Source organism: Melopsittacus undulatus, chromosome 4 (assembly GCF_012275295.1).
Source record: "Melopsittacus undulatus isolate bMelUnd1 chromosome 4, bMelUnd1.mat.Z, whole genome shotgun sequence".
NCBI lineage: Eukaryota > Metazoa > Chordata > Aves > Psittaciformes > Psittaculidae > Melopsittacus > Melopsittacus undulatus.
The window spans coordinates 57,054,332-57,068,071 of record NC_047530.1 but is presented as its reverse complement, the minus strand read 5'-3'; the positions used below and the strand labels follow the sequence as shown (position 1 = coordinate 57,068,071).

The window sequence follows — 13,740 nt, the reverse complement described above, 5'->3', positions numbered from 1 at the left end:
AAGGCAGCACAATCCACAGAATTTATTGTGTTGCTATAGAGATACTACTCCTTTGTTCACAGCACTTTAAAAGGAAAAGAAAAAACCCAACAAAACAAAATTGCATGCATTTGGTTTCCCTCCCTCCCTCCCCCCATTCTCTTTAAGACATGCACGTAAACAGCTCAGCAAGTGTACAGAGAGTTGCACGAACTATGGATGATTTTCTGTTGGAACAATTAAGATGCTCTCAACGTGTTTCAAACAGGCCAACAATATGCTGACATATATGACTCTTTAGCCAACCAGCCTCTGTTTCATTCAGTAACGAGAGGCGGTTGCAGTGCATCGTGAAAACCATACATTCCCCATCCGAAAGGATGTGCCATTTGGAGTGTTCCCCTGATCCACTGGAACCACCCGAACTCGCCCAGGCTGAATGAACGTGGCCAATGCTTATCCAATACAGAATCAATTAAAACACTTTGCTACAAAGGTAAATTTTAGAGGATATACTTTCATATGAAAGTCTTGTGGTCCAACTATATCTTTGTTGATGATAAGCTTTAAAACTTATAAATACATACACTATCTATAACAGGCATTTACTATAACTATTGCCCATCATACAATGGCACATGGTAATTCTATACTCCATACTCAGTGTATGGTTACAGCATACAATCTTTGCAGTTTTAAAATATTGGTTATATCATATACTATATACAGTACACCAGTGATAAACACTGATTTGAACAGAGAAATTTCTTTTCCAATTTTCCCATTCCTTATCAACTTTGATGCATATATATGTAACTCTAATTTTGGTTGCATGGTTTCCTCACATTAAATTATTTGAACAAAACAGCCTATTTTATGAAGGGAAATTTTCTTATTTGATTTGACTTCTATTACTAAATAGATTATTCTGACCATTAGCAAACTAAAATGCAGTTACTTCTGAGAGATCTGTAACTGTCAGAAGCCTGAGAAACTAACTGGCAATGGTTTATTTATGAAAGGAAAGTGATTCTAGATGGATTATTTTCCAATTGTAAGACACCTGTGCTAACAGATGTTCTCATATGTTTCTCTTTCTCTGTTGAACTAAACAGCTATGATATCCAAATAATTTGTTTTAGTGCCCTGTTAAGGTAGCCATATAATCATTTCCTATTTCTTGAGGATGTTTTGCTTTTGTGTTTTGTCTTTTCTGTCTGCCACCGCCAAGTCTGTGCTCCTTAGAATCTGGTAAGATCTGTGAGCTTTCCAAGTGGCAAACCTTCATTGCTATGAAGTGTTAATTGGCCTCTCTTTGGAGGATGGTCTAATTTGAGGACATTGTAGAACATCTTCCACTAAAGTTACTGCACCAGCTGGGGTGGAAGATTTGGCTGCCTAGCATAGCTGCATTGGGGTAGTTACAGCTCCTCAGGCTTTTCTTTCTGAAAGAAATAGGTTAGAAACTCCAAATGCAGACATCAGGTGGTGGTTTCCAGCCCAAACGTGCATCTATACAGCAAGCGCACTATTGCGTGCTACAGCTACAGCTGACTTTTCTCTTATGTATTTAAAACGGTTGCTAACTACGTGGTTCCAGGACCCCAGCTACATACCCTTTCTTATTCCTCCATCAGGCGGGCAGGGATATTCCCCGGTTGATAAGAGGAAGCAGGGTCCATATCTCTCCCGAGTGCCAGAGCGGGTAAAGGGCAGGCCCTCATCAGGCGTAATAGCCTGGTCTATGTGGGGACAGTCTTCGTTTGCCAGCGCCGCCTTGGCCACCTCACCATTCAGTTTCGAATCTTCAAACATATAAGCAGAAGGCTATTGAAACACTATGTACTGTTTATTAGAGTTCCAGCTGCAAATTAAGGGTTTACAGCTAAAGAGTTCTACAGCAACACTATAAAAGGTAGCACATCTGTCCTAGACACTGCATTCATGTGCACTGCACAAAAATAAAATAAAGTCTGTTAAGTGGGAGGAGAAACAAAAGGTGATCACGTTAAGGGTAACAGCAGCCACCTGTACTTCCACATAGAGGGGCAGATTCAGAAACTGGCGTGCATTGGTTCCTAGTCCTGTGAGCAGAAGACTGCAGTTAGAAATCAGATTATGTTTTTGCATGACATCAGATGGCATATGAATGACCTGTTTGCCATGAAGCCTACTGTCGCTCAGAGCTTTGGAGAGGCAGTGGACTGTGAGTTGTGTTTTAGTATTTGAGTATATTCTGTTTGTGCTGGTTTATACCTGTGTCCAATATTACTGGGGGAGAATTCCTGCTCTTCCCCTCCCCAAAGTTTACCCAGATTGTTCTATAGTGTTTCTGGTATCAGTCATGCAGAATGGCTGTACACATTTTAGACACACAGAGTATGTTATGTATGGAAATACTACAGCAGAATGTGGATTTTTAAAAAAAGCAATCAATTTTTTGACATTCTCTTCTGAAACACATACAGCATTTGCAATGCCAGCACAGAACACTACATATAGAAAACACTACAGCAGGCCATGAATTTGGAAAATAGAGAGAGTAAGGTTTACTCTCAGCTGTAAATAATGAAAAGAGGAGGCCAGATTTGCCCATTTTGCTCCACAAATTCCCATGAGGATAGACTGAGAATAATATGTTTTCTCTGTGTGACTTGTTTTACATTAATGAAACAAATTGAAGTGCTACTTAGTGTACTATTTATTTTAGGGTGTCAAAGTGCAAATTAGTGTATTGAGAATATACTCCAAATATGGCACAGCTCAACATGAATATTTTTGTTGAAGGGAGGAGAAAACAGTCAAAATGTGCTTTCCGAAGTTTCACAAACGCTGAGATAGGTTAACTGAGTGGTATTGGCAGCATCCTATACCTCGGTTGCACAATGCTTATTACCTAGACATTGTAAGGCAGCGGGTGGTCCTACGAGTCTTTAACAAAGGACAAACTCAACAGATAAACTTAATTTCAGTGTCTCTTCCAGATTCACTTACTTGTTTGTTCTTAATGCTACACAATACTGTAATATATTTTTTCAATGGTTTTGAAGCTGAATAATAAAGAAGCCCAAAAGAAAAAAGTACATTAGGTAGGGTTTGGAGGTATGATTCCGATCCTCTGATTTCAGATGGACAACTTAGATGAGTATTAGGCAAAAGCCTTTTCAAGTTACATTTGTTGCTTTGCATAGAGACGCACACACACAGATGTATATGACATACTATGCATCTATCCATGCACCAGTAATTGCATTCTGTGCCTTTACTTATATTTTATTTAAATGTCACTGGTTTGTCACTGAATGAACAGTCTTTTCTGCAGATCTCACCTCTGCCTCCTTTCTGCTCCATGCAGAATTAGCCAATTATTTCCCCAGAGAGAGTAGTATTAATGTTTTGTTTTGTGAGCAAGGCAATAATTAGGTCTCTCAATGCATTTTTAAACATGACAAAAGCTATAGATGCATTTTAATACTGGTAGACATTCATTTCAATAGGATTCTAAAGTTTCAAGGTTGCACTGACTTGCAGTTCCTTTCTGTTCATAATGCTCACTGCTATTTAATATCTCTGCACAAAAACCTGGCATTGCTGCCATAGTAACCATGACATTGCAGGTACTGAGCTGCTGGTTTAAAAATCATTTAATTGTGTTTGGGGAGAGCAGCTGTCCTCATGGGGGTGAGCAAAGAACTGAGCTTCTTCGTAAGCCTCTACTGCTACAAGCTGGTGGCTCTAATACTGAAATGAGGGAGGCAGATGTGTCAGCAAAGCTCTGCACTGAAATCACTGAGGCTCCCACTGCTATACCTGAGCCTGCATTTGCAAACTAAACGGTTAGTGATTGGGGAAGGGAGGACTGGTCCATTTCTGGATCTCAAAACACCTCTGAGCAGAGTGTTTGTGGGTCTGGCTGCTCACTGGTAACAGCCATTTAAAGCAGCTTGTAGGCTCTGTTATGCTTGAATGACAAGAAAATTGACTTTCTTGGAATTATTTTCCTAAATTGCAGCTTGAGCTTGAACTTGAATTTGCAGTTTCCTCAGGGTCCTATAGCACTGATGAATTTTTCTCTATTGAGAAATATTTCTGTGAATATGTCTTTGTTTTGTTGTTGGAACCCCACAACCTTGTTATTTCTATTCAATAGGAAGAGAACAGAATAGCTGGAAATGTGGACAAATCACTGAACTGTCCTACTGATGTCTCTTAGTCCACAATAACAATTTTGCTAAATATTTAGAAGAAGAGAAATTACCAGCACAGCATCTATTGCTGGTGTATATAAGTAAATGTTGAGTAGTTGTATTCCAAACCATTGTGTGCAGCACCTAATTCTGCAAAGGCAGGGCTTGGCAATCAGATGTTATTTACTATGTGTTTAGTTTGTTATGGGTATAAAGAAACATCACTGATGTCATTAGCCCATAGTTTGAAGTTCCAATTGTTCACATTAGCAGATCTACATGCTGAACAATTTTAGGAATGAGGTATAAAGATGGAATGAAATGATGTTATTTTAGGTTGATTTCTCAAGTTTCTATTTGTATGTTTTTCCAAGATTGACTTTGTGTTTGAGGCAACTTCAGATAAAGCAAACTACTGAAACCATCAGTGTCTGCTGAGTAGATGACTACTTCTAGGTGCTTAGAACTTCTAAGGCTTGATTCTAGCCTACGAAATTCAGGTGAGCTTTCCTATCCCTGCTAGAAGAATCTGAATTAGGCTTGTGCAGTGTTTTTTGTTCTTTAGGTTCTGTTTCATGAAGAAAAGTCCATGTTATCACATCTCTGTTTTATAGATGGGTAAAACTACCATGCAGTGAAGTGACTTGCCCACTGCTGCATAAGAAGTTATTTACAACAAAATCTTCTTACTCCCAGCTTGGGTATCTTATCTACATAATTGTCCTATCTGTGAATACCTAGTTAACTGCACCGGCTTTAAACATTCTCCTGCAGAGAAATGGCTGAGAGGCTGAAGAAAGTATTCAGCAGATCTCCCAGGTGAGTAGTTTGTTTCACAACTATCTCATTTGTGTGGCTTCCACTTTCTTTTTTCCCATCTCATCTATCTCCATTTGCAGAAAAGTGCTATTAAAATGCTGTGGGCTTTCCAAAGCAAAGGCTAAATTTCAAAATGCAGGGATGGTTTCTGAAAAGAAAAAACAATGCAAACAAAAAACCAAACTGATTTAGGAGAACTGCTGGAGTTTGAATTAGTATATTCTGCTTATTGTGGAGAAGCACAGTAGAGACTGCCTATGTACTTGCTGTATGTTTCGTTTCTTTTGTCATAGCAAGTGATTACACACTGTGATAGTGACTTTACTGGTGCTGCTAGTTTTGACTATAAGCTAGAATCTGACACTGACTCTCCCCCTGTTTGAACTGCATCTTATGTTCAGAGTGTCAGTGGCCATAATTGTATGATATTTTCATTGACCATAATCTATGCTTGGAAATGTAGCTCTTGTACAGAAGTGATTCCTACATGGGGAAAGATACCCCAGTCTTCTTCCTTGAAGCAAACACTGCCATTTTCCAACAGCTGCCCAGAAACAAGTTCCTGGTCTACCCTTCTTACTCAGATGTTTTCAGAAACTGTGTGGGCCAGGGATGGTCCCAGCTCACACTGCTTCCTCTTGGGGTTGTAGCTGACTCCCTTCCTTTGTCTCCTGTGAGACTACAGAGCTGTGAAGGGGTCAATCCAAAGACTGGATGAGTTGAAAGACACTCTTAGGGTGTACCATCTTTAGTCCTTACAGGATTGGAAATCCAATGAATTTTCCAGTCCTTGTAGGAACTTCTGTAGGTTGTAACCACTTTGACTGAAACAAGGATGAGAGAAATTCCACAATTCATAGCATGATATCCATGTATATTTATCATATTTGTCACTTGACCTGTGAGTCAGTATCTGGCTATGTGAACCATGCCAGATTCTTTGACATTGTGCTGAAGAAGATGGGTTCTTCTCAGCCCTAGATCAGAATCACAGCAGTTAAAGAGACATAAGTGCTCTTTCCTTTGGGCACATTAGATCTCTCACTGGTCACTGGCAGTCTCTTCCAGAAGAACACAGACTGTTTAAGAATTAAAAGAGACAAGGACCTAGCTTGAGTATCTACAACTTGAATAGCAATTTACCATTCCATAAAGACTTGGCTGACTTCAGGGTTCTGCAGCCCTGTTAAAAGGGAAGGGGTTGACAAGCAGGAAGGAGGCAAGAGCAGCTGAGTGCAAAACAGGGGCAGGACTGAGAAAGTAAGTTGCTTGAAAGATGAAGAACTTTTTATGGAGAGACCTTGTCTGACTAAAGTTACATTCCACACCAGCAATGCCATATACACCTACAAATCAATCTGCAGTTTGTCTGGATCTCAGCCGTCTTTTACAGCCTTGATCTCTGGTTGTCATTATTGTGGTCTATGGATAGTCGCTCCTGACCAGTTGATAGTGTCCTTTGGTTCTCATTTAGAGCTTAAGGGTCATTTTCATTTGTTCATTTTATATCCTTGTTGCTAACCCTAACATGCACAGTAGCTGTCTAAAGTATCTCATGAAGAAGGATCTCCATGAGGTCCCTCAGAAGAGACCTTTAATCCAACTGGATCCCTGAAGAAAGTAATGATACATTGTCCATTGAGTGAGAGAATAACTTCTATTTTTCAGTCCTCTCACACTTTCCTGATGATGTAAAAGGACTGTTAACATTGCAGACATTAGTTGTGTCATACTGTGCTGGCAATGGGAAACTATTTTGGTATAATGGTTTTCCCTGGCTCTTAGGCTGGTGTCAGAATGGTACAAGAATAGAGGTGGCATGGCCAAGGTGAGGATAGAGAACTGCTGTGTTCTAGCTTTAATAAGCCACAAGCCTATTAGCTTCAAGTGGGAAGTAGAGCAGCTGTGAGGCTGCTGTAGTTACTGCTGGAGGACAGAATTTTCCAGCTGTGTTCTAGAGAAGATGCAAAGGTTTTACATTTCTTTTTGCATAATATTTTTGCAGCATCACTTTTGCCTGATACTTCTTGTGCTAAGCAAATTTTTATGAAGTAAAGAGTATGAATTCAAGCATTCAAAGACATTTACTGTGACTTGTGGAAGGATTAAAAGCTGCTCAGCATCTGAAAATACCTATTGACTTTATATCTCTAGATTTTATTTCCCTAGTGAGCCGACTAGCGAAGGTGCCCCACTGGACCTGCTTGTGAACAGAGAATGACTTGTGGCTGATGTGATGCTTGGAGGCTATCTTGGGCATGGTGATCACAAAACTACAGAGTTTTTGATTCTTGGAGAATTAAGGAGGGGAGTCAGCAGAACTGGTACCTTGGACTCCCTTGGAGGGCAGAGTTTGGCCTGTTTAGGAGCCTGGTTGACAGAGTCCCTTGGGAGGCAGTCCTGAAGGGCAGAGGAGTACAGGAAGAGTGGGTATTCTTCAAGAGAGACATCTTAAAGGTGCAGGAGCAGGCCATCTTCACATGCCAAAAGATGAGCTAGTGGCAAAGATGTGGCATGGCTAAACAGTGAGCTTTGACTGGAACTCAGGAAAGAAAAGGCAAGTTTATGACCTTCAGAAAAAGGGGTAGGCAGCTCAGAAAGACTACAAGGATGTTGTGAGGTTATGTAGGGGGAAAATGAAAAGGGCCAAAGCCCAGCTGGAACTTCATTTGGCTACTGCTGCAAAACACAATTAAAAATGTTCTTATAAATACATTATCAACATGAGGAGGGCTAAGGAGAAACTCTATTGTTTATTGGATGTGGGGAGAAACATAATGACAAAGGATGAGGAAAAGGCTGAGGTAATTAATGGTTTCTTTGCCTCAGTATTTAATAGTAAGACCAGTTGTTCTCAGGTCCTAGTCCCCTGAGAGAGACAGATATGGGGTGCAGAATGAAGCCCCCATAATCCAAGGTGAAATGGTTAGTGATCTGCTACACCACTTAGACACACACAGATCTGTGGGGCTGGATGGGATCCATGCAAAGGTACTGAGGGAGCTTGCAGAAGTGCTCACTGCCTATCTTCCTATCATGAATCAGGAGTCCTAGCTAACTGGGGAGGTCCCAGTCAACTGGAAGGTAGCAGATGTGATGCCCATCTACAAGAAGGGCTGTAAGTAGGATCCAGGCAACTACAGGCCTGTCAGCCTGACCTCAGTGCCAGGGAAGGTTATGGAGCAGATCATCTTCGGTGCCATCACAAAGCATGAACAGGACAACCAGGTGATCAGACCCAGTAAGCATGGGTTCATGGAGGGCAGGTCCTGCTTGATCAATCTGATCTCCATCTATGATTAGATGATCTGCCTGGTTGATGAGGGAAAGACAGTGGACATTGTCTGTTTGGACTTCAGTAAAGCATCTGACACCGTCTCCCACAGCATTTACCTGGAGAAACTGACTGCTCATGGCTTGGATGGGCTTACTGTTCACTGAATAAAACACTGGCTGAATGACCAAGCCGCAAGAGTGGTGGTGAATGGAGTTAAACCCAGTTAGTGGCCAGTCACAAGTGGTGTTCCCCAGGCTCAGGACTGGGGCCAGTTTTGCTTAATATTTTTATCAATGATCTGGTTGAGGGCATCAAGTGCATCCTCAAGTTTGCAGACAACACTAAGCTGGTTCAAAGCATTGATCTGTTTGAGGGTAAGAAGGCTCTACATAGGAATCTGGGCAGGCTGGATTGATGGGCCAAGCATGAGGTTGAGCAGTGCTCAGTGCTGGGTCCTGCACTTGGGTCACACCACCACAGCTTGGGTTGCAACACTACAGGCTTGGGAAAGAGTGTCTGGAAAGCTGTACAGCAGAAAAGGACTTGGGGGTATTGAGTGATAGTCAGCTGAACATGAGCCATCTTGTGTCCAGGTGGCCAAGAAGGACAAGAGTATCATGGCTTGTACCAGAAATAGCATAGCCAGCAGGGCCAGGGAAGCGATCATCCCCCTGTATTCAGCGCTGGTGAGGATGTACCTTGAGTACTGTGTTCAGTTTTGGTCCCATCACTACAAGAAAGACATTGAGATGCTGGAGCATATCCAAAGAAGGGCAACAAAGCTGGTTAAGGGTTTAAAGCACCAGTCTTATGAGCAGTGGCTGAAACCTGGAGAAAAGGAGGCAGAGGGGAGACCTTATTGCTCTCTACAACTAAGTGAAAGGAGGTTGTAGCGAGGTTGGTGTTGATCTCTTTTTCCAAAGTAACAAGTGACTGGACAACAGGAAGCATCCTCAAGTTGAGCCAGGGAAGGTTTAGATTGGATAGTAGGTAAAAATGTCTTCACTCAAAGGGTTGTCAAGCATTGGAACAGCCTGCCCAGGGAAGTGGTTGAGTCACCATCCCTGGAGGTATTTAAAAGCCATGTAGATGTGGTGCTTAAGGACATGGTTTAGTGGTGGACTTGGCAGTGCTAGGTTAACATTTGGACTCGATGATCTTAAAGGTCTTTTCCAGCCTTATGGTTCTATAATCTGTGATTTCTCTTGGAGATGTTGCATGGAAAGGAATTATTTACAGTTCAATTCCCTACTCTCTGGAGTCTCTTAAATTCAAATTTCACTCTTGTTAGCAAGTTATTTCTGTTTTAGTTGCCTGGATAATATTTATTGTCCATTAATATCTATTGCCCACTCATCAATTCCATGAGTGGAATATTGGCCTCCATCTAAACTCTGCTGTGCTTCTTCACTGATTAAGGAAGGCTTACAGCATAATAGTGAATCAGGAACTAAAGGAACTTCACACTGAGAAAAATGCACTTTTCTTGAGTTGATACCTGGCTATAGTGATTCCTGAGTTAACACAGAATTTACTGACAATTAAGAATAAGATTAGTAGCAATGAGCTTTATTCTGTCCCTCTTAAAAAAGTATCAGAAATATCTGTCAGCTATTTTTTATCATTCTATCCAAGTAGTGTTTGGGGGTGATTGGGAAATACTGTAAACAAAATACTTTGCCTAGGACCTGATTCAGCAAAACAATACTTAAGCTTCTGTGCCAGACCATCTTCAGCTACAGAAATCAATTTTTATGGGTTCCAGAGCCTCATTCAGGATTAGGAAATGTGAATCCCATGGGTAGGGGCTCATTTTTGTTGTTAAATATGGTCCTTAGAGTGAAAGGGATATAACTGTATTAAATTAGAAAAAGAATTATGTAAAAAGGTATAGTAAACCACAGACAAATGATGATGAAATGATAAAATTACAGCTTGGAGAGTATGGAAGGAACTATAGCATATAGAAGAACAGCATAGGAAATATGAGTTTAAACCTTTGACTATGAGTAATGATGCTTCAGCAGTGGCATCACTGGTTTTCACAATGGCAGTGACAAAAATCCTAAATAGTAGGTTTGGGAATTTTTTCTGCTGGAGAGTAATGAAAATTAATTTTTCCCATGCAGACTATCTGGAAAAAAAAAAAAAAAGGAAGGTAATTTAACTAAGTAGTTCTGCCATCATACCACGTACTTACTCTTTGCATTAATACCTTACATCAGGTTTTGTGTCAATCTCAGTGAAGTTACCTATAGTCTGTGACATTCCTTGTTCTTTTGCATTAAAGAACTGTATTGTAATTTCCTCGGCTGCCCAACATGGAGCTCAGGTTGATGGGAATTGGAGAAAAACTTCACAGAATAAAATGTAACAGTCTGTAACATACACAAGTTGCAAGCAACACACAGTAATAACACGTAAATGTTAACAAACAGAGTGAAAAGAGAGAAAGAGAAAAAGAGAAAATGTGAAGAACATGTAAAAGAATTAAGATTCCTATATTACAACTCAGTTTTAGTTACCCCAATATTCTAAGGCCATTACAATAAAAATCTTTATTAGTTCTAGGTATCTTTATTAAAGGTTCCTGATTTTTATATTAATGCATATTTTGAAAGTTGCTATGAAGCTCTTCTGAATAGATATCACACTGATGGACTTTACACTGGCACAAGAGCAGAATTTAGTATGCTACATGAATCCACAGAATCCTTCCGACCCAACCTACCTCTTCAACATTTACTCACCACCAAGTTGACCTGGGTTCTTCCAGTAAGCCGTGTCCCCCAGAAAAGGCACTCCAGTGACGGTGGTGACCGCCTCTCCCAGTACTAACTGGCCAACCTAGTAACATCACTCCCAGAGAATATCACCTTTGAGAGGTACTACCTCTTGAAGTGAGGTGACAGTATGTTGGTTGTCTACCTATTGGTACTACTAGAGGAAATACAGGAGCTCTAGCTAAGCAGATTCAGTACCTCTTGCTGTTGCAGGCATTATTGGATACGTGCTTAATGCAGTGTTGAGAACTGCTGCTCCTGGAAGTGCTGCATTGCAAAGAGCTCTGGGACATCCTTCCTAGTTTTATCCTGACACTTCTGGGGTTTCACTTATACTCATCCTGGACTTCTGAGAGTCTTACTAACACCATATTCCATAGAGTGCTGTGAGTGTTGACAGGTCAGGTAGAGATTGCAGGAGAATGCAGTCAGGTGAGTCATGCTAGAGTCTTATATTACCGCTTTGACTGAGGAATACAGTATGATGATCTGTACAGTATGTAAGGTGTCTGAGACATGGAGCATGGATGAATACAAAGAACAATGACAGTGGGAATGGTAAATTGCTTGTTATTGCTGCTTTGTGCTTATAAACAGACAAGCAAGTAACCAAAAGGCTTGGAGAAAATTGCCAGCAAGTACAGAGTAAGAGGGATATAAGCAAGTAGACTGGTCACAGAACTGGGACCTCACACTCTAGACTGTTTTATCCCTGGCCTTTTGTAGTGATGGGTAAGTGATCCCATTGGTCTAGCTCTACTGCAGTAGAGATGTACTTCTTGCAAAGAGGTGCCTTTTGTTGTATTCTGTCCTGCAAACACCAGTCTACTCAAGCCAGCAGAAGGAAGAGATGCCAAGAGTACCTCTTTGTATCCCAGGAATGAATTCTCCACTGGATGGCATAGGAGCTTCAGTGGCAGGCATGTGCGTGAGAAAGAGGATTTACCATAATTACATCCGCTTTGTGCTGGAGGATTGGCACAGGCTGGCCTTCTTTGGCTTGTGTGGTTGTATCTGTGTTTTCCCATCACTAAAAGTATCTTGGGCTCATTAAGTTATTAAGGCATGAAAAGTCTTAAGATTTATTATTTAGCTTTGCATTTGTTTTGCAGCTTAGTACGATCCTGCCGCTGCGCACACTCATCCCTGGCCATGGCCAGACCACAGCAGGCTGTGTGGAGAGATTGTTTTTTCACTATTTTTCTTTCATGTCTCACATGGTGCCAGAAAAAAGTGGGAACCCAAAGCCCTGTGCTTGAATTCATAGCTCCTCCTTTTTGTTTTCAAATGACTTGGTATAGAGGATGTTATTTTTTAATCAAATTCTAAAGTAAACAAGCACCGTAGTACAAGTGACACCCACCAGTTGTACCTCTACAGGAAAAGACAGATGAATAATTGTATAATGAAGTGTTACATTATATTAATTATAAATTATGCTTTGTGTATGATCCACAGCTATGAGACTGCAGAAATGCCACATGGGACAGAGGAAAAGAAATAGATCCAAATTGCTTCCACCTAACTGTAGGCACTTAACTGAGGATCTTAAGTTAAAGCTGCAGTCACCTGAGATTACTTATGGAGAAAGCCACCTCCAGAAGGCAGTTCACGTCACAATTACTCTCTGAGGCTGCCTGATGCTTATTCCAATATAAGGGGACCTCAGGCAAATGCATCTTAGGTTAGATGAGAAAAACTGAGCAGTATTCCTTTTATTTTGAGCTGTTACAATTTCTATTAGATCCATCAGACTTCATCTTCAGTGACATGATGCAAACATTACCTCATTTGCTATTTTGGAGCAATGAATTTGGGGTATTTAAAGGTTAGGAAGGCTAAGTATAGGCAGGAAAGAAAAATCATCTTCCTATTACTTTTTCCACTGCCTTTTTAGTATTTATGTCAAACACATTTAAACTTCAAAGCCAACTGTATCCTGGGCTGCATCAAAAGGAGCATGACCAGCAGGTTGAAGGACCTGATCCTGCCCCTCTACTCTGCTCTTGTGAGACCTCACCTGGAGCATTGTGTGCAGTTCTGGTGCCCTGAACATCAAAAGGACATGGAACTGTTGGAACAAGTCCAGAGGAGGCCACGAGGATCATCAGGGGACTGGAGCACCTCCTGTATGGAGACAGGCTGAGAAAGTTGGGGCTGTTCAGCTTGGAGAAGAGAAGGCTGCATGGAGACCTCATAGCAGCCTTCCAGTATCTGAAGGGGGGCTATAGGGATGCTGGGGATGGACTCTTCATTAGGGACTGTAGTGACAGGACAAGAGGTAACGGGTTGAAACTTAAACAGGGGAGTTTTAAATTGGATATAAGGAGGAAGTTCTTTACTGTTGGGTGGTGAGGCACTGTAATGGGTTGCCCAGGGAGGTTGTGAATGCTCCATCCCTGGTAGTGTTCAAGGCCAGGTTGGACGAAGCCTTGGGTGATATGGTTTAGTGTGAGGTGTCCCTGCCCATGGCAGGGGAGTGGAACTAGATGATCTTCAGGTCTTTTCCAACCCTAACTATTCTATGATTCTATGAAATAGACCTAAACTCTTGGCAGTTACATTGCTATCTACTGTCCATCTTACAGAAAGGACCAAAGGTTTTCTGACACTAAAATCAGATGAGATTTTTTTTTTCCCTAATGTTCAAAGGCATTTGATTGAGAATTTGCTTCCCTGTGGATTGAAGGACCAC

General features: G+C 41.2%; 1 protein-coding gene across 5 annotated transcripts in view; it reads right to left on the bottom strand.

The window, feature by feature from the left end:
- The window catches only part of KCNC1 (potassium voltage-gated channel subfamily C member 1), a 123,347-nt gene that overhangs the window by 18,498 nt on the left and 91,109 nt on the right, over positions 1-13,740 (bottom strand). For 3 of the 5 annotated variants that reach the window (XM_005153278.2, XM_013130080.2, XM_031052680.1), the window contains exon 3: positions 1,596-1,784. The exons of 1 other annotated variant lie outside the window; for it this stretch is intronic. In XM_005153278.2, the coding sequence (XP_005153335.1) occupies positions 1,596-1,784 (189 nt within the window). The remainder of the gene's footprint in view (positions 1-1,595; positions 1,785-13,740) is intronic. One more of the 5 variants, XM_005153279.2, reaches the window with a different exon arrangement.